Source organism: Thermomyces dupontii (genome assembly GCF_041956625.1).
Source record: "Thermomyces dupontii strain NRRL 2155 unplaced genomic scaffold VTN31scaffold_3, whole genome shotgun sequence".
Classification (NCBI taxonomy): domain Eukaryota; kingdom Fungi; phylum Ascomycota; class Eurotiomycetes; order Eurotiales; family Trichocomaceae; genus Thermomyces; species Thermomyces dupontii.
In genome coordinates this window covers 1,663,243-1,685,407 of record NW_027192309.1, presented here as the reverse complement: position 1 = coordinate 1,685,407, position 22,165 = coordinate 1,663,243, and the positions used below count along the sequence as shown (strand labels likewise).

Sequence of the window (22,165 nt, the reverse complement as noted above, 5' to 3'; positions counted from 1 at the left end):
GATTTGCCAACACTCCCAACAGGGGAAAAACTCTAAAAACGGCCAAATTCTGAGCCCAACAATGACTCACTCTCCCAGTGTCCGGTGGATCCGGGGCCAATAGACTCAAGAGCGTGTGTTATCTCAGAGATCAAGCGGTGTGGTACGAAAGGCGATTCATATTCATTGTATCTCCTGATTCTGTCTGATAACCCTAATATTGTGACTGAATACATACTTCGTACTTGCTTTGAAAACAACCACAGCTTACGAGTCGATCAGGGCTTGGCGGATCTGCAGAGAAAAAAAAAATCGTTTCTCATGCGGAGTTGGAAAAGCCCCAAGATAAGAGGCTGATGATAATAAGCAACCCAATAGAGCTCACCTATTCGAATTGCCTGATGGAATTCCCACAAAACTTTCAGTCAAAGACTTCAAAGTACTCCGTACTGGAACTCTCGAAAGGCCGATGACTGATTCTATCGGGCAATCCCGCTTCCGCGAGTGTTTCTCCCGGTCAGTTCTCTCAACATGCTCGGTTCATCCCGGTAGGACAAGAGTCATCTTGCCCAGAACAGCTCCCCGGTGAAGGCAGAGGAGAAATTCCTCGGAGCTCTCCAACATGGATGAGTACAATCATCTCATCTCACGGACTCGTAGGAAGAGTTGAAATGATAGAGTCATTACTTCCAGAAAGTAGGCAGCGGAAAACATCGGCTTGGCGTGCACATTGACAACTGCAGCTCCGATCCGGCATTATGATTCTATGAAAACCATCGAGTCATACCAGTTGGCTTACAAGTACATGCGAGACACAAGCCTCACAAACGGGAATCCCTCCCCCCACCGCGTACCAGCCTACTTCCACACCTTGCCCAGACTGACTTCCTTGTCGTCGTGCTTGTTGAGAATCTTGGCGGTGGCCAGTTCAAAGTCCTCCTGCGTAACGTGGACCCGCCGCTCTCGCAATGCATACATGCCAGCTTCGGTGCACACCCCTTTCAACTCCGCCCCCGAGCAGCCGTTCATTTTCTCGGCAATCTTGTTCAGGTCGATCCCTCGCGTCAAGTTCATCGACCGGGAATGGATGCGTAGAATGTCCGCGCGTGCTTCGGTCCTGCAGGCCGCGTCATCGGTCAGTAAAACAGTCCAAAGCCTGCCAATGCCAAAGAGGGCACTCACGTCGGTGGCGGGAATTCAATCTTGCGGTCAATCCGCCCGGGCCGCAGCAGCGCCGGGTCCAGGATATCCAGTCGATTCGTAGCCATGATCACCTTGATGTTCTTGGTAGGTTCGAAGCCGTCCAACTGGTTGAGGAGCTCCAGCATAGTTCGCTGCACCTCGGAGTCGCCGCCACTGCTACCCTCGACGCGGCTCGAACCGATACTGTCGATCTCATCCATGAAGATGATGCTGGGTGCATGCTCACGCGCCATCACAAACAGCTCTCGAACCATTCGGCTGCCTTCCCCGATGTATTTCTGCACAAGTTCCGACCCGCTGACGCGGATGAACTTACAGTTGGAATGATGCGCAACGGCGCGCGCCAGGAGAGTCTTGCCCGTTCCAGGCGGACCGTACAAGAGCACGCCCTTGGGCTGCGCAATGCCGAGCGACTCGAACAGTTCGGGGTGATTCAGACCCAGCTCAATCACTTCCTTGATTTCCTTGATTTGTTTGTCCAGCCCGCCAATCATGTCGTACGTGCTGTCGGGCACCTTCTCCACCATCATCAGCGAGACGAGCGGATCAACCGACGACGGTAGAATCTTCTCGAGTTTGTATGTGTCCGACAGAAGAGCGACTCGCTTGCCGACGGTCAATTTGGAGATGTCAACTCCGTCGGCAACATCAACAACTACGTCAGTTAGTTAAGTGCCAACAGAGTAGCATTATGCGACGCACCATATTTCCCCTCCGGATGCACCTTCACCAGCACCTTCTTGGTGCTCATCACCTTGACAACCTCCCCAACGTACGAGCCCGGCTGTTGGAGCAGGCCGAGCTCCTCCCGCAGTAGGCGTACTCGCGAGTTGTACTCATTGCGCTGCGCCTCTAATCGTCGCAGATGGGCTTGCCCTTGGAGGATCTCGAGTTTGAGGGCCTCAATCTTGTTCTTGTAGTAATTATCCAGGGCCATGATGACCGATGGATGGCGCAAGCGCACTCCGTCCAGGAAACCCCCCTCACACTAGCTTCCACCACACAGAGCACAGACAAGGGAATGAAAGAACAATGCCGAAACCTGAAGTGGAAGATCAGAGGACGTTCAGAGGTTGGGCAGCGGAGGACGTGTGGACGAATTGCGCCGGAATGGCCGAAGCTTCCAGGCAGCTCGATGGCGTGTCAGCACTCTGATGCTCCAGAGGAGCACCAGCCACAGGTGGCTGAACCTTAGTAGCTTCCTTGTGGCTAGAGTAATATCACGTGACCTGGTGCCATCCTTTGTTGAACCCGAGGTCAACCGTCTTGTGGAACTATGTAGGTACTCCGTACATGCAAGCTCTGTAGATGTCGCAATTCGACTCATTAATCTAATGTAGATGTAGAATCGCCAACAAATACTGAACTGAATTCCCCGCGAATTCCACCGAAATCACCTTATCATGTTGCTGAAATCTTTTTGCCTGCTTATCGGGTCATATGAACGTTGATCGCTAGGGAGCTAGCGCCCACCTTTAATTATGATGACCTCCTAGCCTCCGCCGCTAAATCGGCATCCAAGCTCTGCTCCTCCCTTTTCTCAAGTTTTCGACAGCCCTGCAAATTCTTGGCTCTGCAGTGTGGCCATTATTGCCAGCTGCTGCATGAAGTGTGTGAGAGAGCTTCTCCATTGGCCAAAACAAAAAAACAGGGTTCGCTTGGAATCCTGCTTTGCGCCATGTTTAAAGGCAAAACACTAGCTTCAAATTGCTGTTGTAAATAGACAAAGGCGTTTTGTTCTCTGCCCGCTTTACGGAGTACAGTGCGTGGATTTACGAAAGGTCGCCATGGCACAAGGTTCAGAGGAGCGCCCGGCGGCACCTCAACACCCACCTTCAGAGGGCGGCCCCAGTCCGACGTCGACGCCGATGATACATCCGCAGGAGAACCAGTCGACGGAGACGGTGCGTCGAATGTCGGCCCATCGATCGGTAGGCTACGGTATGGTGTCCCCGACGCGTCGTGTTGGACGGCACCAACTGACTCCTCGGTTATGACTCGTCCAGGCACGATAACCTCACCTGACCAAGCTCAGCGGCAGGAGGGCGAGCCCTCGTCGCGCTCTCGGCGCCAGTCGCAGGTGCCAGCAGCTCTCGCGCCGCACAATGAGAGACCAAAGAAGCCCCCAGCAACGCGGCGCGCGTCTTGGAAACGCGTGACGCCGCACCGTGGACAGGAATTCTCCGTCGACGACGACATCGACGAGGTTGAGCAGGATTACGCAGAAGCGTCCTCGCGTCTAACCAAGAGAAAGAGCTCGGTGTTTCGACGGCGAGTTCCGCCTTCGCTGACGCGTGTGCAGTCATATCATGACGATGAAGATGATGACGATTTCAGACTGCCCGAGTCCGGTTTCGGCGCCGAGGATACCGTATCGAACGACGAACAGGTGGATGAGCAGCTGGAGGAGGACAACGTCAGCGAAGCCGAGAGCTTTACACTGAAAGATCGCCAGCAGGCCATCAATCAGACACATCCCTTTGGCATCAGGCTGTGGAAGCCCGCGCTGTACAAGAAGAGCCGCTCGGTTCAGAGGACCGCTGAAGGGGATATCCATTCTTCACCCGGCGGTCATGTAAACAATGTCCTGTTCATGGTCAATCTGCTGTGGACAATCTTTTTCGGCTGGTGGCTTGCACTGGCGGCTCTACTGGGAGCGATTGCATGTTTTTTGTGTGTGGTCTCCCCCGACGGCGCCGACTATGGCAGAGTGTTCCTGGGCCTGTCCCGCTATTTGTTTTATCCATTCGGCTCCTTTGTTCGCCTCGACTCGGACGAGCACTACGCGGAAGAAGATGAGGGTGAAGGGCGTAGCATCAGCGAGTACGAACAGTGGCAGAACGGCGATCTCGAGTATGGCCGTCTATTCTTTGGCCCCCAGAGTAGCCGATCCCTCGTGGGCCGACGAAGGAACAGCGTCGACTCGGAGTACAGTGAGCACGACAGTCTCCTGGGCCGAACGGGCAGTAGGAATTTCCGGGGTGGCCAGTCATCCCGAACGAAGCGCAGGCTCTTCGGTCGCGGTCAATGGAGTCTGGGTCGGGTGGTGTTCTTCGCCTTCTTCTACTTCCTCATCGGGCCCTTGATGCTCCTGGTGTCGCTCGTCTGCTGGCTCCTGGTCTTCTGGATCCCCATGGCCCGGGTGATGGACATCCTGGTGGACCACCTTCGTCGTCACCCTCTTGCCCTGTCGTTCCATTCCGACGACAGTTTTTCTCGGTTGCCTCAGAGCCCGACATCATCAATTCTGCTATGCACTTATCGCGCTGCCGGTTTGCGGTACTGGAAATATACCGTGGATGGAACGAATATCTTCCTCATCAACTTGCTCAGCGTGGTGGTGTTTGTGATCTTTGACCACTTTGTGCTGGGCAAGGCGCTCGGCCTGAAGAATGGGCTCACCCATCCCGGAGTGGTCTTTACTCTGGCCCTGATTTCCATCATTCCTCTCGCATATTTCATTGGCCAGGCCGTTGCGTCCATCTCCGCGCAGTCATCCATGGGTCTCGGCGCAGCGGTCAATGCATTCTTCTCGACGATCGTGGAAGTGTACTTGTACTGCGTCGCCCTGAGTGAGGGAAAGGCGCAACTGGTCGAGGGCAGCATCATCGGCAGTATCTTTGCTGGCATCCTGTTTCTTCCCGGACTGTCCATGTGCTTTGGCGCTATCAAGCGAAAGACCCAGAGATTCAATGTCAAATCCGCTGGAGTAACGTCAACGATGCTGCTATTCGCAGTGATAGCTGCCTTTGGGCCGACGTTGTTCTACCAGATGTACGGCAGAGTATGTGCAGCAATATCTGCAGTTTGAAGTTGGTATTATTGGGCTAACAGAGGCAGCATGAACTCGTGTGCAAAATGTGCGTGCATGGTGGGGATCCAGATTTGCGCGATTGCCGCCGCTGTTACTTTTCTCAGGTGCCTGCCATCGACGATGCGTTCTTCATCAAGGCTGTCCAGCCGTTCATCTGGTTCTGCGCCGTCTTCCTGTTCCTTTCGTACGTCATCGGTCTGTGGTTCACTTTGCGAACCCATGCCGCAGTCATTTGGGCGACAGACACTGAGGAGAAGAAACCGGCGCACACCTCAACGGAACCACCCCCTGGACCGCGCCAGGCGCGCTTCGAGGACAGCCCAATTCTTGCCTCGGGAACGGATGTCCGCCGCAGCAGCTCGATCCGGGACTCGCAGTTCTACAAGCGGGTCCTCGGCCAGTCGTTGAGCCACATTGGGCTTTCTGGTGGCAATGCGGAGCAGACTGAGGGCGGCTCATCTGCTCCGGGAGCAGACAGGGACGCTACCGCCGGATCACACCAGGGACTACGCCTTCAAGGACTAACAGACGAAGACAATCAGTCTCTGGCACGGCAGGTGGCAGAGGTTGCCGCCACGGCCGCAACTGTCGCCGCGCGGGATGCAGCACGATTCCGCCGGTCCCCGCACGTTGCTGCAGCTAACAGCATCCGACACGAGTCGGGCAAGACAGTTTCGACGAGTGGCGGTGTTGCCGAAGAGCACGAAGAGGCCACGCCGGCCGTGGACAACGGTGGGCATGGGCACGACGCGCCCAATTGGGGCAAAACGAAGAGTTCGATTATCCTGCTGGTGGCTACGATCCTCTATGCCATCATTGCGGAGATCCTGGTCAACACGGTGGATGTTGTGTTAACCAACTTTGACATTGACGAAAAGTTTCTGGGAATCACTCTGTTTGCTTTGGTTCCCAACACGACAGAATTTCTCGTACGTCTCTCCGTCCTTCCGTCTGATTCGAGTCTAACAGGGAACAGAACGCTATCTCATTTGCCATCAACGGGAACATTGCATTGTCGATGGAGATTGGTTCCGCGTACGCGCTGCAAGTGTGTCTGCTGCAGATCCCAGCTCTCGTTCTCTTCTCTGCAATACATTCACGATTCGTGGATCCTTCTGAATTACTGAGTCATTCATTCATGTATGTCCCGTCTCTCCTTCCCTCCCGATGCTTTTGCCATTGGTTACTAACCACAACAGCCTAATCTTCCCACAATGGGACATGGTCAGCGTGATCCTCTGCGTCTTCCTCCTTTCCTACGTCTACAGCGAGGGCAAGAGCAACTACTTCAAGGGCTCGGTCCTGGTGCTGACGTACCTGGTCATGGTCATCGGCTTCTACCTCAGCGGGTACAACGATCTCGACACCGCGGACGAGACGATCAAGTTCGTGACCGTGGGGAGAAGGACATCGGGCTTGGCTTATGAGATATGAGCAGAGATGACGGAACGATCATTTGCATGTTTGAGTATTTATGATGAGTTACGCTAGGTACCTAGTGGTGATGGGTGTAGGAATACGAACCTGAAATGACATCGGCTTTTTTTTTTCCGAGTAGAATTGCTAATATTACATTACTATGTATACTAAAATATACCAGCCATTATAGATTATTTGACATGATGACACATATACAGTAGGAGTCTACCCGGTTCGAGTGCCCTGCTCCTGCTCCTGCTGTTGCTGTTGTTGCTCCCGTCTCCCAACCTTGCCACACATGATGGCATTCTTCCCCAGGAACGTCCAAGTGACATCTCGCGGGTCAACCGGCGGCACAGGCGCTCCCATCTCGCCTATTCCCGGCGCCGGAGCGACACCAACGCCCTGCGCCCCGAGAAACGTCGGCGCAAGCGTAACGACCACCGAGTCGACAAACTGCGCATGCTCCGCGCTCAGCAAATCGCTGAGCACACGACCTCCGCCCTCGACCAACACGCTGCGAATCCCCTCCGCCGTCAGGGCATGCAGGATCGCCTGCCAGCGGAGGCGCCAGCCAGGGGGCCGCACCTCCATAATGCAGAGGTAGTCGCCGCCGTAGCCCTTGAGGCGCACGACGCGGTCTGGGGGCACCTGCGTGTTGGGCGCAACAATCACCCAGGGAGGCCGCCCGCGGCCGTCCACCACAGCCTGCATCAGCCGCGACGTTTCCGGCCGTGGGTCCCAGCGCGCCAGCGGGTCGATGATCACCGGCCGTGGATGCCACATGCGGCTCAGCCCACCGTAGCCGCCGGCGCCTTCGAGCCGGCAGTTGAGCTGGGGGTTGTCGGCTAGCATCGTGCCGACGCCGATGAGGATCGCGTCATGGCGTGATCGGAGGTAGTGCGTCATGAGGTTTGCTTCGGGACCGGACAGTATTGTTTGCGCGCCGGGTGTGAGCGAGACTCGACCATCCATCGATGAGGCGTAGGACACGGTAACGTGCGGATATTGCGGCTTGCTGCCCGTGACGGCGGGTGGGGGCAGGTAGGGACCCAGAAAATCAAGCGAGAAGCTTGTCGGCGGGAATGGCAACGTGCCGGGGGGGAGGTGCCTGGCCGGTGCGAGCTCCTCTTCAGCGGATTGCTGCTCTCCCTGCTGTTGCTGCTGATCCGACGGTTGGATCTTGACGATGCCGAATCCGAGCTGGTATTGAAACCCCGGATGTGGCACAAGCTCGACGTCCGGGTTCTGCATCCGCCACTTGGCCGACGCGTTGCGCACGTCCGTCACCGTTAAATGATTGCCGCCCGCCGCGGCCAGCCTGTTGGGCTCCTCACGGAGCTTGTGGAACACGGATGACGGCAGAAATCCCTTGCACGCCTCATTGCGGACCAGCTCCATCAGCCCGGAGTTGCGCTTGATCTTGTCGATGTAGTCGAGGTCATGCCGATGGTGTCGGTCACTGCCCGGCGTCCGTGTGATGACAATGCCTGGGAGCGGCCCTTCGTTGTGCACCACTTTGATCGAAACATTGCACATGCTCCTTTCCCGCACGGTTCTTCTTCGCGCGCGTTTCCTCTCTGTTTGCTGTTGCTGCTGCTGCTGCTGGGGCCGCACCGTCGGCCGCCGCAGACGACAAATGTAGTACTCGGACGTACATCGGCCCGACTTGCTGGCATTCGTGCGCTGCTTCACCCACACATTGTCGACAAAGGGCCAAAAACGCTCAAACTCGGTCACCGTCAGCTCGATCCGGTCCGCGCATTCGAACAGCAGCTGGCGGACCTGCGCAATGTTGGGCGGGATGTCGGCCAGGATACTGCGGCCGGGCCGGGACACTACCTGCGACTGGTTGTTATTATTCTCAGGAGCTGATTCTGATGTTTGCGCGGTTATGTCGTTTGTTGATGTTTGTAGTTGTTCCCCATCCTGATCTGGAACGTTGATCTCCGCCGGTTGGTCAATCGAGGCTTCGTCCGATGCATCATCGGCGCTTTCAATCTCGAGCGAATCAACGTGATCTTCTTCATCCATCTCCGATATCATGATAGTAGTAGAACTCCGTGGATGACGGTATCGACCTCTGAAAGGGGGTTAAACTGCACCTTACTAACTCCATGCCAAGCCACTAGGGCCCTCAGTTGGGGATGCATCAGATGGACACTATGAAATTCAATCACTGCCGTCAAATATCTTGGGGATGTTCAATTCCTCTCTGTTGTTGATATTGTCCATGGCAGGTAAATACGATTGCAAGTTCTTCTACTTATTTCGCACTCCAATGGCTACATGCAGCGCAGAGATCATGACATCCCCTTGCCCTAACCACAATAGAATGCAAACACAAATTCCACGCCCAGGAATCAAGACCCCAGCGCGTATGGGAAATCAGATGTGTAGCAGTGTAGTAGGGCAACATAACCTACAAGCAAATGTGCTCTGGATTGACGCTCCTCGGCCCTAAATCCACTAGTTAGCTCGACTTGACAGTGGCCAGATCCAAATGCCTGTGCAGTCCGTAGCTTCGAAGTGCACGGACACGCTCTCCTGGCCAGCCACTCAGTTTTCAGACGGTTTCTGTTCACCAGCATGAGGCCGTTCATCATGCATGTATCTATTCACACGCTGCCTAACTATACTCTTCTCTCCATATCTGGGTAGTAATCCTTCGACTGTCCGCATCACAGAATACCAAGCATCCACTCAATCTCTCATCAATCAATTTCCCCTGCTCAGACCGGACCGAGAAAGAACGTAAAAAAAAAAAAAAAAAAAAAAAAAAAAAAAAAACAAATAGGACCGATGAAGAATCGGTACCCGCAGACACCAAGCACGCGCAACCAGTCATTGAAGCAGAAGCAGAAGCCGACTCCGTGCCATCCATGCCCATCAATGCATCCTTCTTTTCGGAAGAAAGTTTTCTAAAGTACTGCACCGAAGACCCTCGAGGGTTGTACGCTGCTCTCGCAGGGGAATTGACCGGCATCAGAGAAAACGTCGAGCAAACCCAGAGGATCCTGGGAGCTCTCGCGGAGCAATATCAAGCCCTGAAGGAAGAATATCAAGCCGTGAAAGTGGAATATCCTGTCCTGAAACAAGAATATTGTGGCCTGAAGGAAGGATATCAACACCTGAAAGAAGAATATGAAGGCCTGAGAGATGAATATCAGATCCTGAAAGATGAATTTCCACACCTGAGAGAAGCGTTGCAAGCCAAAGACGAAGCGATTGCCGGGCTGGTCAATGAGCGGGACCATTACAAGCAGGCGCTGGCGGAGGAGGTGATCCTCCGCCGCCGGACAACGATGAGATCCGCACCGCTCCCCGATCCCCCGATCCTCACCGACGGCGTGGATCCACCGTTCGAGCTGTGGCAGGCGAGAATCAAGGGCAAACTCCGCTTCAACGCGGACTACTATCCAACGGCTTGGCACCGCGTCGAGTACGTACTGACCAGACTGGGCGGAGAGGCCGCAAGGCACACGATGCGGCGGGCACGAGACGGCGCTCCGGACCCATACGAGGATGAGGAGGACATCTTTGGACACTTGCGAGAGATCTTTCCCATGCGAGGGTTCTAGGATGTTGGCAATGATGGTGCACCCCATGAACCCTTGTTTGTTACGAAGCTTCTCCATTTTAGAATCAACACTCAATCAGTTTCAGGCTCGGCTAAGACCGAACTCGGTGCCGAATCAAGCAGAAAAAGACTCTTTATCGCATTTCGTCGCATCTCGAACCTTCGACTAGACGAATTGTCCGTAAAATACGCCAGTTCGCCCGTTGTCACCACAACCGTCATACCGCTGCGAGATGGACTCGTCCATGATTTCAGCTCATGTTCGTGGATAGGTTGTAGAAGCGTTGGGTACTAAATCAAATTGGACGGCATCACAGGAGCTTAATTGGATGATAGTATAAATGCATCGAATGGGTAATTGCGTTGGCAGACACAGGTGCCCTTCTGATCACCCAGGAAATGAACAAAGAAATCCAAGTGTGTTGTCTAGATAAAGTGGAACCGTGACAATCCGAGCCCCTCTGAAAGCGACATGGTGCTTTTAAGGGCTTCTGGAGACAAATTCCAGGCACAGCAGCTTCATTCTGTACCGGTTGATCATACCGAACCGTAGATTATCATCTCGAATAGACATACTAGGTATACTGTACAGTCATCGACTCAACGTGCAACAAGGAAATGTTACTGTTCAAACCGCCCCAACCTCGGCCCCCGCGCGCGCCAACGTCTCGTACACCCGCGGCGGCAGCTTGTACTTGATCATGCCCGCAAACACCATCAGGTCCTTGGCCATGACCAGCAGGTCGCCTGCCAGCGTCTGCCGCATCTCGTTCTCATACACGCCCGACTGCAGCCGCTCGCGCTCCCGGCCGATGCAGGTAATGCTCCAAATGATCAGGGACCCGATGTTGCGCGAGATCACGCTGGGCAGGGAAGTGAATGCCTGCGCTGCATTGCGGATGTAGGGCACAGAGCCCCGAGCGCGGAGCGGCAGAATCTGCAGTTCGTTGATGGCCTGGGAGAAAAGTCAGTATGGGAGGAACCTACGCAGAGATTCTGGGAAAAACTCACATCAAGCGCCGGCGCCCAGTTCCCAGCCTCGACTTGCGCCTTGGCTTCCATGATCCGCAGCAGCATGCCGCAAGCATCGCGATTGACGGGCCGAATCTTCTGGTAGTACAGTGCATTGCTATTGTACAGGCCGATAATGTTACGCGCCAGAACCACCGGGTCATCGACGGTGGCCATGCTGAGACTGCTGCCCGGCTCGGGTACCTGGGTGCCATCCTCCTCACTCCGCTGGGGTTCGACCCGCGGCTTCAGTGGCTGTAAGCTGGACGTCGACTGTCCGAGGTCCAGAGCGACGGCGTCAGAAAGTGCGCGGTTGATGATCTCAATCACATGATCGTAGTCTTCGGCCAAATGGTACAGCAACACCGCGTCCGCGACCAAGCCCTTGTCATCGGCTACGGCGGCAGCCTGGACGGTGATCGTTCGCAGGAACTCCTCCTGATCGACCAACTTGATCAGCCTGAGCCGCTGCTCAATCATGCCTTTGATGCGCACGCCGTCCGAGCGGATGTCGCCGAGAAGTTTGGCGAAATCTCTCGTCTCCAGGATAAACTCGCGCAGTGCTTCATGGCAGACGGATGCCTGGGTCTTGCCAAGCGCGCCCGGCAGGTCAGCGTTGAGGCAGATGAGTGCAAAGTAATCGACGGCCGCCTCGACATTTCCCGTTCGGAATTCGCGGGTGTACTGCGTGATAAGATAGGCGAAATTGATCTGGGGGAGTTGCTTCGTGCTGAAGGATACTAAAAGACTAGATCAGTTTGGAACCCGAGAGAGAGAATATCAGGTCACTCACGGATATCCTCGCCAGCGGCGTAAAAGTCGGAGACGCGCAACAGCCCGTAATAGTCCAATGCAATGGCAAAATGAACCGCACTGACAGGAGCATACGACCCGAGATACGACACGGCCTGCTCAAACATGCCGCCCAGGATCTGGAGAAGGAAGAAAGTCCCGTAGCCTCCAGGCGCCTCTTGTCCCTTGCCGAACACGCGTTGGCCAATCTCCGTGATGTCGGTCTGAATGTCTTCGAGTCCGAACACATCACCCGCAAATTCCTCGGCACGGTCATCCTCCCGCGCGAGCGCAAACTGCAACCACATCCAATCTTCAACTCCTTGCCCGACGTTCTCGAGACGTCGACGGGAAAGGTCGCAGCGGCCGATGATCTTATAGCAGGCCATGCGATATGGATCGATGGTGTTCTCTGGTGCGTTCCGCAGTCGCTGCTGATACTCGCCATTGATCTTCTGTTGCAGATCCCTTGGCAATCGGCGATTCTGGGCGTAGGTCGTCATGTACGTGACGAACTTGTGATCCAGAGACCGGAACCCGGGATCGGAGCTTACGTATTCCGCTGCCTCGGTCACGAAACCGCAGCGCAAAAGGTAGAAGATGAGAATCCAGCAGTAGTCATCTCCGACCAGCTGCAGCTCGGTGCCATCGGGAGCCAGATCTTTCCTGGCTGCGCGTAGACGAATAAAGGCGCGGATTTTGTTTATGGTCGACGGGATACCGCCAAGCTGCGCTTCGCGCGGATTTTTTGCAATGGCGGCTTCGACATCGGCGAAGAAACGTTTCTCCAAGTACACCCTTGCCCCTTCAACAATCCGCTTACGCAGCGCTGCGGCTCCCTTGGAGTTTGGCGCATCGTCCAGATAGTCTGCGGCAAACTGGCGCTCTCGAACGGCACCAGAATCTGAAAAGCTGGTTGCTTCAGGATCTTCGCCGACAATTTGGATTAGCGCGCGGTACGCCTCCGGCAATTGTCGAGGAACCTGTCAAGATTAGCCCATGGTGTTGATCATCAAGAAACGAAGCACACTCACATCGCCGCCTGTAGTTTCTTCCACTTCACCAAATTCATGAAGCAGGGCAAATGGTCTCTCTTCGAGCCGTGCGAGATTCAGTCGCTTCACCTTGTCGGCAAAGTAGCCCATCTTCTCTCGCAAGAAGCGAGTATCTGCCGGTTGAGGACCAGCTCCCTCACCCCGCTCATTGGGATCAAGGAACAACTGAGAACTTGCCAGCGGGCCCCCCGGTGACCCTATGATCGACTTCTCGAGGGCAGATCGGCCAAACACACTCCGCGTGCCCGACGGAGCACCTGATTGCTTCGGCTGTCTTGTTGTCCGCGCAAAGGAGCCCTTTCCGATTGTATCCTCAACAGGATCGTCCTTTGATGACAATCCGAAATGCTGAAAGATCTTGCGACGTTGGTCATCCCAATTCAGGCTAACTTTCTCCTCCAAGAAGGTGTCAAAATCCCGCTGGACACGCGCCAAGCTCTCCGCAACCATTGCCTGTCGACCGCGCTGCTGAATGTTTCGCAAAAACTTCTCATTGTCGGGGTCAAAGCTGTCCGGCACCTTGAATGGGCTCGTGGAAGCCGCCTGTGTGTCGAGATTCCGCAGATCACGCAAAGCCTGAGCCGGGGAAATCCCAGACGCTGCGAGCAAAGTGTGCCTAGAGTCCAAGGATTAGTCTTGCTTGGTATCCACGTGAAAGCGGAAGGCCTACGCTTTGCTGTCCCGACCCCGTTGGGCGGCGCCCGTTCCTAGCTCTCGGGCCTTTCTGCGAATATCATCCAGTCCCAGCTGCAAACTCGGCAGCTCACCCAGCCCGACATCTTGCCCCGTTGTCGAGAACGGGCGTTTTTTTCCACGCTCAAGCAAGCTGTTGAAGAACGCCGGCTGTGTGGACTGCGCAGATTGCGCCTGCGTTTGCTGTTGTCCTTGTCCAGCCTGCTGAGATTGCTGTTGTTGTGTCTGCTGCTGCTCTTGCTGCTTCTGTTGCTGCCCGAAAAATGAGAATCCTAACGGCGTTTGCGTTTGGCCTGTCGTCGTTGTCGTCGTTCCCGAAGATTGCGTGGGATTTGTCGTAGAGAAGATGCTTGCTCCTGGCTGGGACGTTGAGGTGGTGCCAGTGTTTCCGAAGCCCGAAAACAGGCTGGACGCCATTTTTCTGCCTGTTTGAATAGTCCCCGTACAGTGAGGATCTGGGCTGTACACTGTCGGTATTCTGCGAATGTAGCGCGAGAGATCGCTTGACAGGCTACACTCGCAATCTCCAGCCCGACCCGACCTTGAAAATCCTGCACAATGGAAGAATGGGTGCTGCTAACTTGTTGCAGCTTGTCGTGCACTGTGTTCGGTCTTTGTCAACAAATAATTGTTGCTTGGCCGCGGGTCGGAACATTATTTTTCCCTGGATTTGGTGCCTGACCCACGAGGTATCCGTTGCTCTGGGTTGAATTCGCATTTTTGATCAGATCAGATCATGCAGATGTGACCAATTGATATCGGAGATTCTACGCGAATATTATTTTTGAATGTGTCAAACTATTTTAGAAACACGATCTCCAAGGCGATAAATTCACTTGGTAATGGCAAACTCTCTCCTTGATCTTCCAAAGGCTGACGCCCTCAGATCATGGCTGTGTTCCCTTCCAAGCGGTTTCGCCGCACGACAACCGCCTCGTCCTCGTTAGGTGAGCGATTAGGCGCTCTCTACCGGGCCAATCTTCCTCGGCATCCTTTCCTGCTCTTTGGTCTCCCGTTCATCACCGTCATCGTTGCCGCGTCTTTCGTGCTCACACCCGCTACTGCCCTGCGATACGAGCGACATGACCGGAAAGTCCGACAATTGACGCAAGAGGAGGCCATGGAACTTGGACTCAAAGGGGAAGACGGTGAGCCGACCATTTACCGGAACCCGCGACGACGAATCGTGGGTAGTGAACGCGAGGAATATTATGTATGTTCCCCCCCCCCCCCCTGGGCGACTATGTGATGAATAGAATGCGGGAAATGCTAATGGTGGGTTACAGCGACTCATGGCCAAAGATCTCGACAATTGGGAACAGCGGCGGGTTCAGCGCTTTCCCGGCGAGCCCGATGGCCGACTCTGATCGGATCCGCCGCTCCTCCTGTCCTATCACTACATGTACCTACTTTGTAGCATCATCATTGGCGTTGGCGGCTCGGGGCTTTGTTTCTTTGAGTTTCTGGAGTGTCGCTTTAGTCTTGGATTCCAATCAAGAGGCTTTCTGGACCCTTGCTGTCTTGGTTCGTGCATCTTGAAGCTACATCTACCTACCGGCGGGGAGCTTTGCCTCCCGGCAGATCACAGTGTCATGATCTAATGATGTCTGACAAATCATATGCACGCGAAAATGCAACAGTTTCTGATCGATCTGATTTGGTCCTGACGCCACGATGCATTCCCTCTCTCTTCCTTTGATCCTTTTGGCCGCTCTCCTCTCCCTCCTCCGCGACTTGGACAAGGGAGCAGTGATCGGAGGCCGAATTTCTCCATTCCATCCCATCCCCCTATATAACCTCGGTTCCCGTAACAGGAAATCCCCAATCTGGAGACAGACAAGGGGGTCCTTATGTAAGCCTGCATGCTGGTTCGCCACCAGGACGGCTCCCCGTCGTCCAACGCTTGGCATAACGTCATCGGCCGGCACCAACCGTGGCCTCGGCGCCGAGTCAGGGAAGAAGCTTTGCAAAGAGGAAGATTTTGCATTGCAAGTGCCGATTTGCATTCATTTTGCCGCAATTTCATAGGCCCAACATACTCGAAAGAAGGCTGGTGGTGCCGATGATATCATTGCTGCAGGCTCCACTCGCGATCCAGACACCTCGATGATCTTGGCCAGCCTTCACCGTCTCGACGAAGAGCCCACGATGAAATCTGAGCCCAGAAAATTCATGGTTGTATTTACGAGGGAATTATTCAGGATTCCAACCGGCTTAGGTTAATCCTTTCTGGGTCAACAAAAAAGCCCTCGATATTCCGTGCCGGGTGTGTCCCTCTCAAAGCAGCCCTGGAAATACTACTCCTGCACCGTGATAATTAATTAACAAATCCCCCGGACCAAATCATGCCCCTCGAATTAAAAAAAAAAAAAAAAAAGAAACAATTCGCATTATTAACAACACAACCCTCCCCAGTCTTCCAGCAAAACTCTTTGCCACTGCAGACGGCGTGTCGGTAGTCCCTCGGAGGACGGTTCAAACGCTTGAGGTGCCCAAAAAATAAAAGAACGCCGTGATGATGTCTGCAACCTGCTGACAGCGGGTGCTCGCACGCCGCAAGATGGATCCTGGTCTCGCGTTGGCCTGTGTGTTAGACAGATCTGCTTGATCAACCCCAAGAAGACGCGAAATCCCTCGCGATGAGAGGCGTACCAGCGCCAAACCAGTCCCCCTCCTCACCCCCTTGGGGTCCCGACATGGCCCCGTCCTCATATACTCCGTTAGGGTTCCCCTCCCAATATTGTTCGGGGCCTCTTCCATCACCGTTCCTGCATGCAGGTCCGCAAAGCGACCCAGCATCCAGTGGTCCCGGTGCGAGTCCCAACTACTTTGGCCTGTTTGTGGACAGTTCGAGCAATCCCCTGGATTCGAACCCAGGCCCCTACGCAAGGAAGAACTGGGAGTATCTGGTCCAGCCGTCGTGCTCGGTGCCCAGTCCGCGACACGAGACGGTGCCACCGAATCCCACGCTGAAGCAAATCTTTCAGTCGAAACAACGGGCATCGGAGGCGGTCGAGGCGTCGTCAGGTAGCCGGGGCCCGGTTTCACCGAAGACCCTGCCGGATGCATCCACGCAGTTATCGGGTGGGAGTGGCGACAGAAGTCATGATCAGTCGTCCTCGGGCTCGGACAAACAAGGTCGTGTCTCGACCAACAGGGCAGAGTTCCCCTTCCAACAACAAAAACCGGATGCCTCGGGAAGCCGTCGACCATCTTCGGGATTCTCGATGAAACAAGTCCCTAGTTTCCACTTGTCGCTGTCTGGCGGCGCCGTGTCGAGTCCCGCCGTCCGGCAGGCAGAAACACCGACCTCTCTGGACAATGGCCAGTGCAGTTTTGCCACACCGGAGCAATGCGCGAAGATACTTCAGGAACACCCGGACCAGACACTGGTCTTGGATACACGACCGTATCCGCAATACGCCCAAGCGAACATCCGCGGCTCCTTGAATCTCTGCATTCCCACCACCCTTTTGAAACGGGCGTCGTTCAACACGGACAAGTTGCGGGACACGTTCGTGGGCGAAGCTGAAAGACGCAAGTTCGTCTCGTGGCGGCAGTGCAACTACATCATCGTTTATGATTCGAATGCCGAGAGTGCTCGTGATGCGACCACATTGATCAACGTGCTGAAGAAATTCCGAGCTGAGAACTGGCAAGGCGAAGCACTGATCCTCCGGGGCGGCTTTTCCGCTTTTTCTCGTGAGTTCCCCCAGCATGTCCAGCGCCAGACATCGGACAAGCCGGCCTCCTCGGTCAAGCACCCGCGGTCTATGAGTCTCCAGCTCCCGTCCTCCGTGCCCGTTGCGGGCGGATGTTCCATGCCAGATGCCAAAGCGGTCGAGCCGTTCTTCAGTAACATCCGCCAGAACATCGACCTGGTTGGCGGCGTTGGACAGGTACCGGTCCGAAAGCCGACCGGCATGACGGATGAGATGCAAAAGTTGCTGCCGTCGTGGCTTCGCGGAGCGGTTGACGCCGCCGACAAGGGCAACATCATCTCACAGCGCTTCCTCCAGATCGAGGAACAAGAGTTGCGTCGGATGCGGGAAGCGTTGTCTCCGACCGCAGACTATGGTCCGGGAGGCAGCTCCACGTCCAAGTTCCGGGTAGCCGGGCTCGAGAAGGGCTCCAAGAATCGGTACAATGACATTTATCCATTTGACCATTCCAGGGTCCGGCTACAAGACGTCCCTGAGGGCTCCTGCGATTATGTGAACGCGAATCATGTCAAGGCGGAGTACACGAACAAGAGCTATATTGCGACGCAAGCTCCTCTGCCGGAGACGTTCGCGGTACGTTTCTTTTAGTCAATTTGCTCTTTGCGTGGCAGTGATTAACCATGGCGAACAGGATTTTTGGCGCGTGGCATGGGAACAGGATGTGCGGGTGATTGTAGCTTTGACGGCGGAAGTCGAGAGAGGACAGATCAAGTGCCACCCATACTGGTCAACTGGGACTTATGGCCCGTTCAAGGTCAAGGTTCTGGCTGAGCGGCGCATATCAATGGATGCATCCCGTGACGACCCGGTGACAAGCGTTCCAGAGTCCGGGTCGAGCAAGAAGCGCTCCTTGTCGGATCCCGACACGGCCAAGTCCATTGGGGAAGGGTTCTTCAGTTCCGGGATAGACAATCCGGAAATCATAGTGCGACATCTCGCACTGACACATTCAGCGTACCCGTTTCAACCCATCCGTGAGATTACGCAACTGCAATACTCACACTGGCCCGACTTTGGCACATCGCAGCCCTCGCATCTCCTCAAGCTAGTGGAACAGTGTGACAAAATAACAAGAATGAGCAATGGCGCGACCTACAGCAACGCCGACGCCGAGCCTGCCGCCCAACGGTCCGTGATCGTGCATTGCAGTGCTGGCTGCGGACGGACGGGCACCTTCTGCACCGTGGATAGCGTCCTGGACATGCTGAAACGACAGCGCGCCGGGCGGTCGCAGCCCGCGGGCAGCGCAACGCCGGGCTGGATTTTCGATGACACCACGGACCTGATCGCAAAGACGGTCGAGGACTTTCGCACGCAGCGGCCGAGTATGGTGCAGAACCTCAGTCAGTTTGTGCTCTGCTACGAGTGTATTCTGGAATGGGCGGTGCGGCAATTGAGCAATGATGCGAGTTCCGAGTCGTGAGGATGACGCTTCATGATGCTGCATAGATTTATCGGTATAGATTACCCTTTTTTTTCTTCCTCTTCTTTTCTTTTTGTTTGGCTTCATTTATTGTCATTTCTTCTCATTTATGGCGTTTGTGGTTAACCTGGGCGCTCTGGTCGGTGGTAGAGAGCCAACTCAAGACACCGCGCAGTTAATAGATGGATCCCTTAACTAGCTCAATGACACATTTGCCATTTCATTGTGCCAACTGGCGTGATGCTGACCGCCAACTGGTGTAATTATCATGGAGAGTGCCGATGTATCTACAATGCCTTTAGTCAATCATGATCATCATCTCGTCGTCCAAAATGACACGAACCCAACCTTACTGCACTTAGAGTCCTATCATCCTCCTCATTCTCATTCCCCAGTCAATAATGTGAAGGCGGCAACGGCAAAAGAACCAGGCAGCAAAGGTTTTGTGGGGCATTCAGCCGTCGTCGCGACTACAATTACGACTAGTTCGGAGGATAGTATCCGTGTTCACGAAGCTCTACTTAAGGACCTTCACATTCCGTATTCGCCTTGTAGTTCCTGGCTACTGATTTTCTATACATTTTCTCTGATCTGGATCGTCCGGTCTAGTCCATTGTTCTGCCTGTGAAGCGATTGGGAGTTTGGGGCTTAAAGGAAGATCTTGATCAAATGTCCTAAAATAAACTTGCGATCACCAAACCAAAATGAACGGTTGCAAGCTGCTCCAGCTTCCAGTAGAGCTGATACAGCTCATACTGCGCACCTGCAACACTGAGGATTATCTCCAGGCGGCACTGGCCTGCCATGACCTCTACATGCTGGCCTCGACCAGGCGGGACCTGGTCCTGCATCATCTGCGACGGATCCCCGGCGCGAAAGCCGGGCTTGAACAGCACAGCACGGAGAGTCTGTTTCTTCTCCTGCGGCGACGGGCAGCCAAGTACCTACTGGCCGCTGAACGCTACGCGGATCGCATGCTGTATGGGTTCGGCACGCAGAGCATGGATCTCAAGGCGTCGTCCATGGCCCCGTTAGGCGATCCGTACATTGCGCTGGTGTCGAGAAATGACCAGCGAGTCCACGTCCTGTCAGCTAAGAACCTCGAGGACCGCTCGGTGGTGCTATCCCTGCCGGAGGTGGACTATGGACAGCGCCTCACGGTGATCAAGACCGCGTTTTCCGATGCCAATGTGATGGCGATGCTGGCCAAACTGGCTCCGTTTGCGGAGGACGATGAGCCTGCCAATGGATCCTCGTTTCGCTTTGCCCGCGACGCGAGGAATGCCGATCCGCAGGTCGAGTATTTGATCTTCTTTTACAACCTCGCGAGGGGCACGGAGCCAATTGCGGTGCACAAGATGTCGGACAAATCAGATTGGACGCCCGTAGCGTTTGCGGTGGCCGAGGTGATTGAATGGCATCAATATGATTTCGCCATCTCGTGGTGGAAGACGGACAATCACGAGGAGCACATGGTGAACATTTACCATGGAGAACTTGATCCGGAACAAGAGGGTGATAATAAGTTCTGTAAGTTTGTTGTACCGTATGCTTGACACTACCGGGGAGATCATAAGACTCAACTTGATGATAGGGCTCAAGTGCACAGAAGTCATGGCCGCAAATGAACAGTCGTTCTACCCGGAACGTCAAGACGGCGTCGCCCGGGCATTGATCTACCCGGGCTTCAAACGACTGCTGGAGCCCGTCACGCGCCTGGCGTTCAGCGACAACGGCGGGCAGCTGCTTTACTACACTTCCAATTCCACCTTGCACAGCTTCTACCAGAACCTCGACCAGGAGTATGACAGTGACACTGAAGGTGTCTACTTTGCGACCTCGGAGGCGCACCGCAACTACACCACGGTCCGCGCCCCGTCAATGGGAGTCACGCTCCTATTCTCGCTCGCCATTCCTTTCTTTGCGGGCCATGAGACCTACCCCGACGAGGAACGAGGTGGCCGCGAAATGTGCCGATGGCGGTATTTCACCTTCGCCACGGCGGACCAGCTCTACGACGGCGTGACTCAGCGGCCCGTTCCGCCGGACATGCTCCCATCCCGGGCGTGCGTTATGATGGCAGAATCGATGGTCGACGCCAACCGATGCCGGCATGTGCCGAATCTTGACCGCGGCCGGCGCCTGCGCAACTGGACCGTCGTTGCGTACCTAGCCGGGTATGAGCCCTCGACGACGTCGCTGGGCGGCATCACAGCGGCGACCGACGATGGCACGCGGTTCGCGTTTGCCAATTGGGATACATTGTACATTTGGTCCATGGTGCCGAGGGAGCTGCATCGTGCGACGCACGAGGAAGAGGACGACGGGGATTTCTATCCCGCGAGCTGGCGCGAGCACACAGTCGGGACCGCCGTGGTGCTGAAGCCGGTGGTTTTCAAGCTGGGTGCAGTCTGCCACAGACTGACCTTCCCGCCCAGTGGCAATGGTGACGAGATCCTTGCCGTGACGGATCGGGGTATCATGGTCTTGTCCTTGGGACCGAGGGGGACAGGCAAGAGGGAAGGGAAAACCATCGAACTATGAATTTTTGCTTTTCTATCATGTTCAGAGGATACTTTTGTTTACGGGATCGGACTGCCGGTTGGTCTACGGAATGTGATGTACATAGGTAACACGTTCTTATCAACTTTTTTAAACTTGTTAAGAATCCAGCTTGTCGATGATTGATCACCGGCCGCCGCCCTGTCCGGGGTCGCCTCCCCCGGACATGGCCAGAAACGTGACGATCAGGAATATCCACCAGTACCTAGACAGGTCAGTTACTATCAGCGCCGGAGAGTATGCCAAGGAAGAAGTCTTACTTTTGAAAGAACGTCTTCTCAGCCTGCTCCTGGGGCGCCCCGTCCGGCCGGGGCACAATCGGCTTGTTCAGCTCCGGGGTCGGGCCGCTTCGGGCCCGAACCAAATCAACGGCCAAGGCCGGCTGGTCGGAGGAGTCATCACTCGCAGCCTTTTGATTCAGCGACAAAGACACGTGGTAGATCTCATCCAGGGGCGAGAGATGGAGGTGTAGTTTTGCGTTCTTGAGAGCCGAACCGTCGGGAATCGCCAGTACACTGCCGACCCATTGCTTGGAGGCCGTGGGCGTATTCTTGAAGAAGCCTACGCGGACGAGATTATTCGCGTCGGAAGATGAGATGGTGAGTTCGGCAGGAGGCGTGTAGGACACGACGTCTGTTGCGAGAGTTTGCGGATCATAGGCGATGCGGGCCAGCGGCGAGGGCTGCGCGGCGGAGACGGGCCATAGGAATATTTCTGTGAATGCGGACTGGGCCCATGTGCCCGCAAGAAGCGAGCACAAGGTGAAGAAAATGGCTGGTAAGTGCATCGCGGATGCGTTAGGGATGTTTTGGTCGGAGTTTTGGCCGGTGAAGTCTAGGCCGATGGAGACTCCGGACGGACTCCTTTCAGCGCCGGTCAGTTCGGTGTCTCTCATAATTAGTAGGTAAAATG

General features: G+C 55.0%; 10 protein-coding genes across 10 annotated transcripts; 6 read left to right on the top strand and 4 right to left on the bottom strand.

Moving 5' to 3' along the window:
* Window positions 1-837: 837 nt before the first annotated feature.
* On the bottom strand, window positions 838-2,119 carry VTN31DRAFT_4094 (uncharacterized protein; the record flags this gene model as incomplete). The annotated part of the gene is made up of 3 exons (XM_069404444.1): window positions 838-1,096; window positions 1,162-1,837; window positions 1,885-2,119. 3 exons carry the CDS (start codon window positions 2,117-2,119, stop codon window positions 838-840), a joined length of 1,170 nt encoding a protein of 389 aa, XP_069261417.1.
* Window positions 2,120-2,969: 850 nt separating this feature from the next.
* VTN31DRAFT_4093 (uncharacterized protein) lies at window positions 2,970-6,430 on the top strand (the record flags this gene model as incomplete). The annotated part of the gene is made up of 5 exons (XM_069404443.1): window positions 2,970-3,123; window positions 3,189-4,966; window positions 5,023-5,925; window positions 5,973-6,136; window positions 6,196-6,430. 5 exons carry the CDS (start codon window positions 2,970-2,972, stop codon window positions 6,428-6,430), a joined length of 3,234 nt encoding a protein of 1,077 aa, XP_069261416.1.
* A 210-nt stretch (window positions 6,431-6,640) lies between these two features.
* VTN31DRAFT_4092 (uncharacterized protein) lies at window positions 6,641-8,449 on the bottom strand (the record flags this gene model as incomplete). The annotated part of the gene is made up of 1 exon (XM_069404442.1): window positions 6,641-8,449. One exon carries the CDS (start codon window positions 8,447-8,449, stop codon window positions 6,641-6,643), a length of 1,809 nt encoding a protein of 602 aa, XP_069261415.1.
* An 848-nt stretch (window positions 8,450-9,297) lies between these two features.
* On the top strand, window positions 9,298-9,996 carry VTN31DRAFT_4091 (uncharacterized protein; the record flags this gene model as incomplete). Its single annotated transcript, XM_069404441.1, has 1 exon — window positions 9,298-9,996. One exon carries the CDS (start codon window positions 9,298-9,300, stop codon window positions 9,994-9,996), a length of 699 nt encoding a protein of 232 aa, XP_069261414.1.
* Window positions 9,997-10,623: 627 nt separating this feature from the next.
* VTN31DRAFT_4090 (uncharacterized protein) lies at window positions 10,624-13,963 on the bottom strand (the record flags this gene model as incomplete). Its single annotated transcript, XM_069404440.1, has 5 exons — window positions 10,624-10,950; window positions 11,007-11,746; window positions 11,800-12,781; window positions 12,833-13,469; window positions 13,524-13,963. 5 exons carry the CDS (start codon window positions 13,961-13,963, stop codon window positions 10,624-10,626), a joined length of 3,126 nt encoding a protein of 1,041 aa, XP_069261413.1.
* Window positions 13,964-14,435: 472 nt separating this feature from the next.
* Window positions 14,436-14,913, top strand: VTN31DRAFT_4089 (uncharacterized protein; the record flags this gene model as incomplete). Its single annotated transcript, XM_069404438.1, has 2 exons — window positions 14,436-14,759; window positions 14,833-14,913. 2 exons carry the CDS (start codon window positions 14,436-14,438, stop codon window positions 14,911-14,913), a joined length of 405 nt encoding a protein of 134 aa, XP_069261412.1.
* A 1,272-nt stretch (window positions 14,914-16,185) lies between these two features.
* Window positions 16,186-17,856, top strand: VTN31DRAFT_4088 (uncharacterized protein; the record flags this gene model as incomplete). Its single annotated transcript, XM_069404437.1, has 1 exon — window positions 16,186-17,856. The coding sequence occupies one exon, from the start codon at window positions 16,186-16,188 to the stop codon at window positions 17,854-17,856; it is 1,671 nt and encodes a 556-aa protein (XP_069261411.1).
* Window positions 17,857-18,052: 196 nt separating this feature from the next.
* Window positions 18,053-18,691, top strand: VTN31DRAFT_4087 (uncharacterized protein; the record flags this gene model as incomplete). Its single annotated transcript, XM_069404436.1, has 1 exon — window positions 18,053-18,691. The coding sequence occupies one exon, from the start codon at window positions 18,053-18,055 to the stop codon at window positions 18,689-18,691; it is 639 nt and encodes a 212-aa protein (XP_069261410.1).
* A 704-nt stretch (window positions 18,692-19,395) lies between these two features.
* VTN31DRAFT_4086 (uncharacterized protein) lies at window positions 19,396-21,235 on the top strand (the record flags this gene model as incomplete). Its single annotated transcript, XM_069404435.1, has 2 exons — window positions 19,396-20,221; window positions 20,286-21,235. 2 exons carry the CDS (start codon window positions 19,396-19,398, stop codon window positions 21,233-21,235), a joined length of 1,776 nt encoding a protein of 591 aa, XP_069261409.1.
* Window positions 21,236-21,379: 144 nt separating this feature from the next.
* Window positions 21,380-22,040, bottom strand: VTN31DRAFT_4085 (uncharacterized protein; the record flags this gene model as incomplete). The annotated part of the gene is made up of 2 exons (XM_069404434.1): window positions 21,380-21,458; window positions 21,514-22,040. 2 exons carry the CDS (start codon window positions 22,038-22,040, stop codon window positions 21,380-21,382), a joined length of 606 nt encoding a protein of 201 aa, XP_069261408.1.
* Window positions 22,041-22,165: the final 125 nt, after the last annotated feature.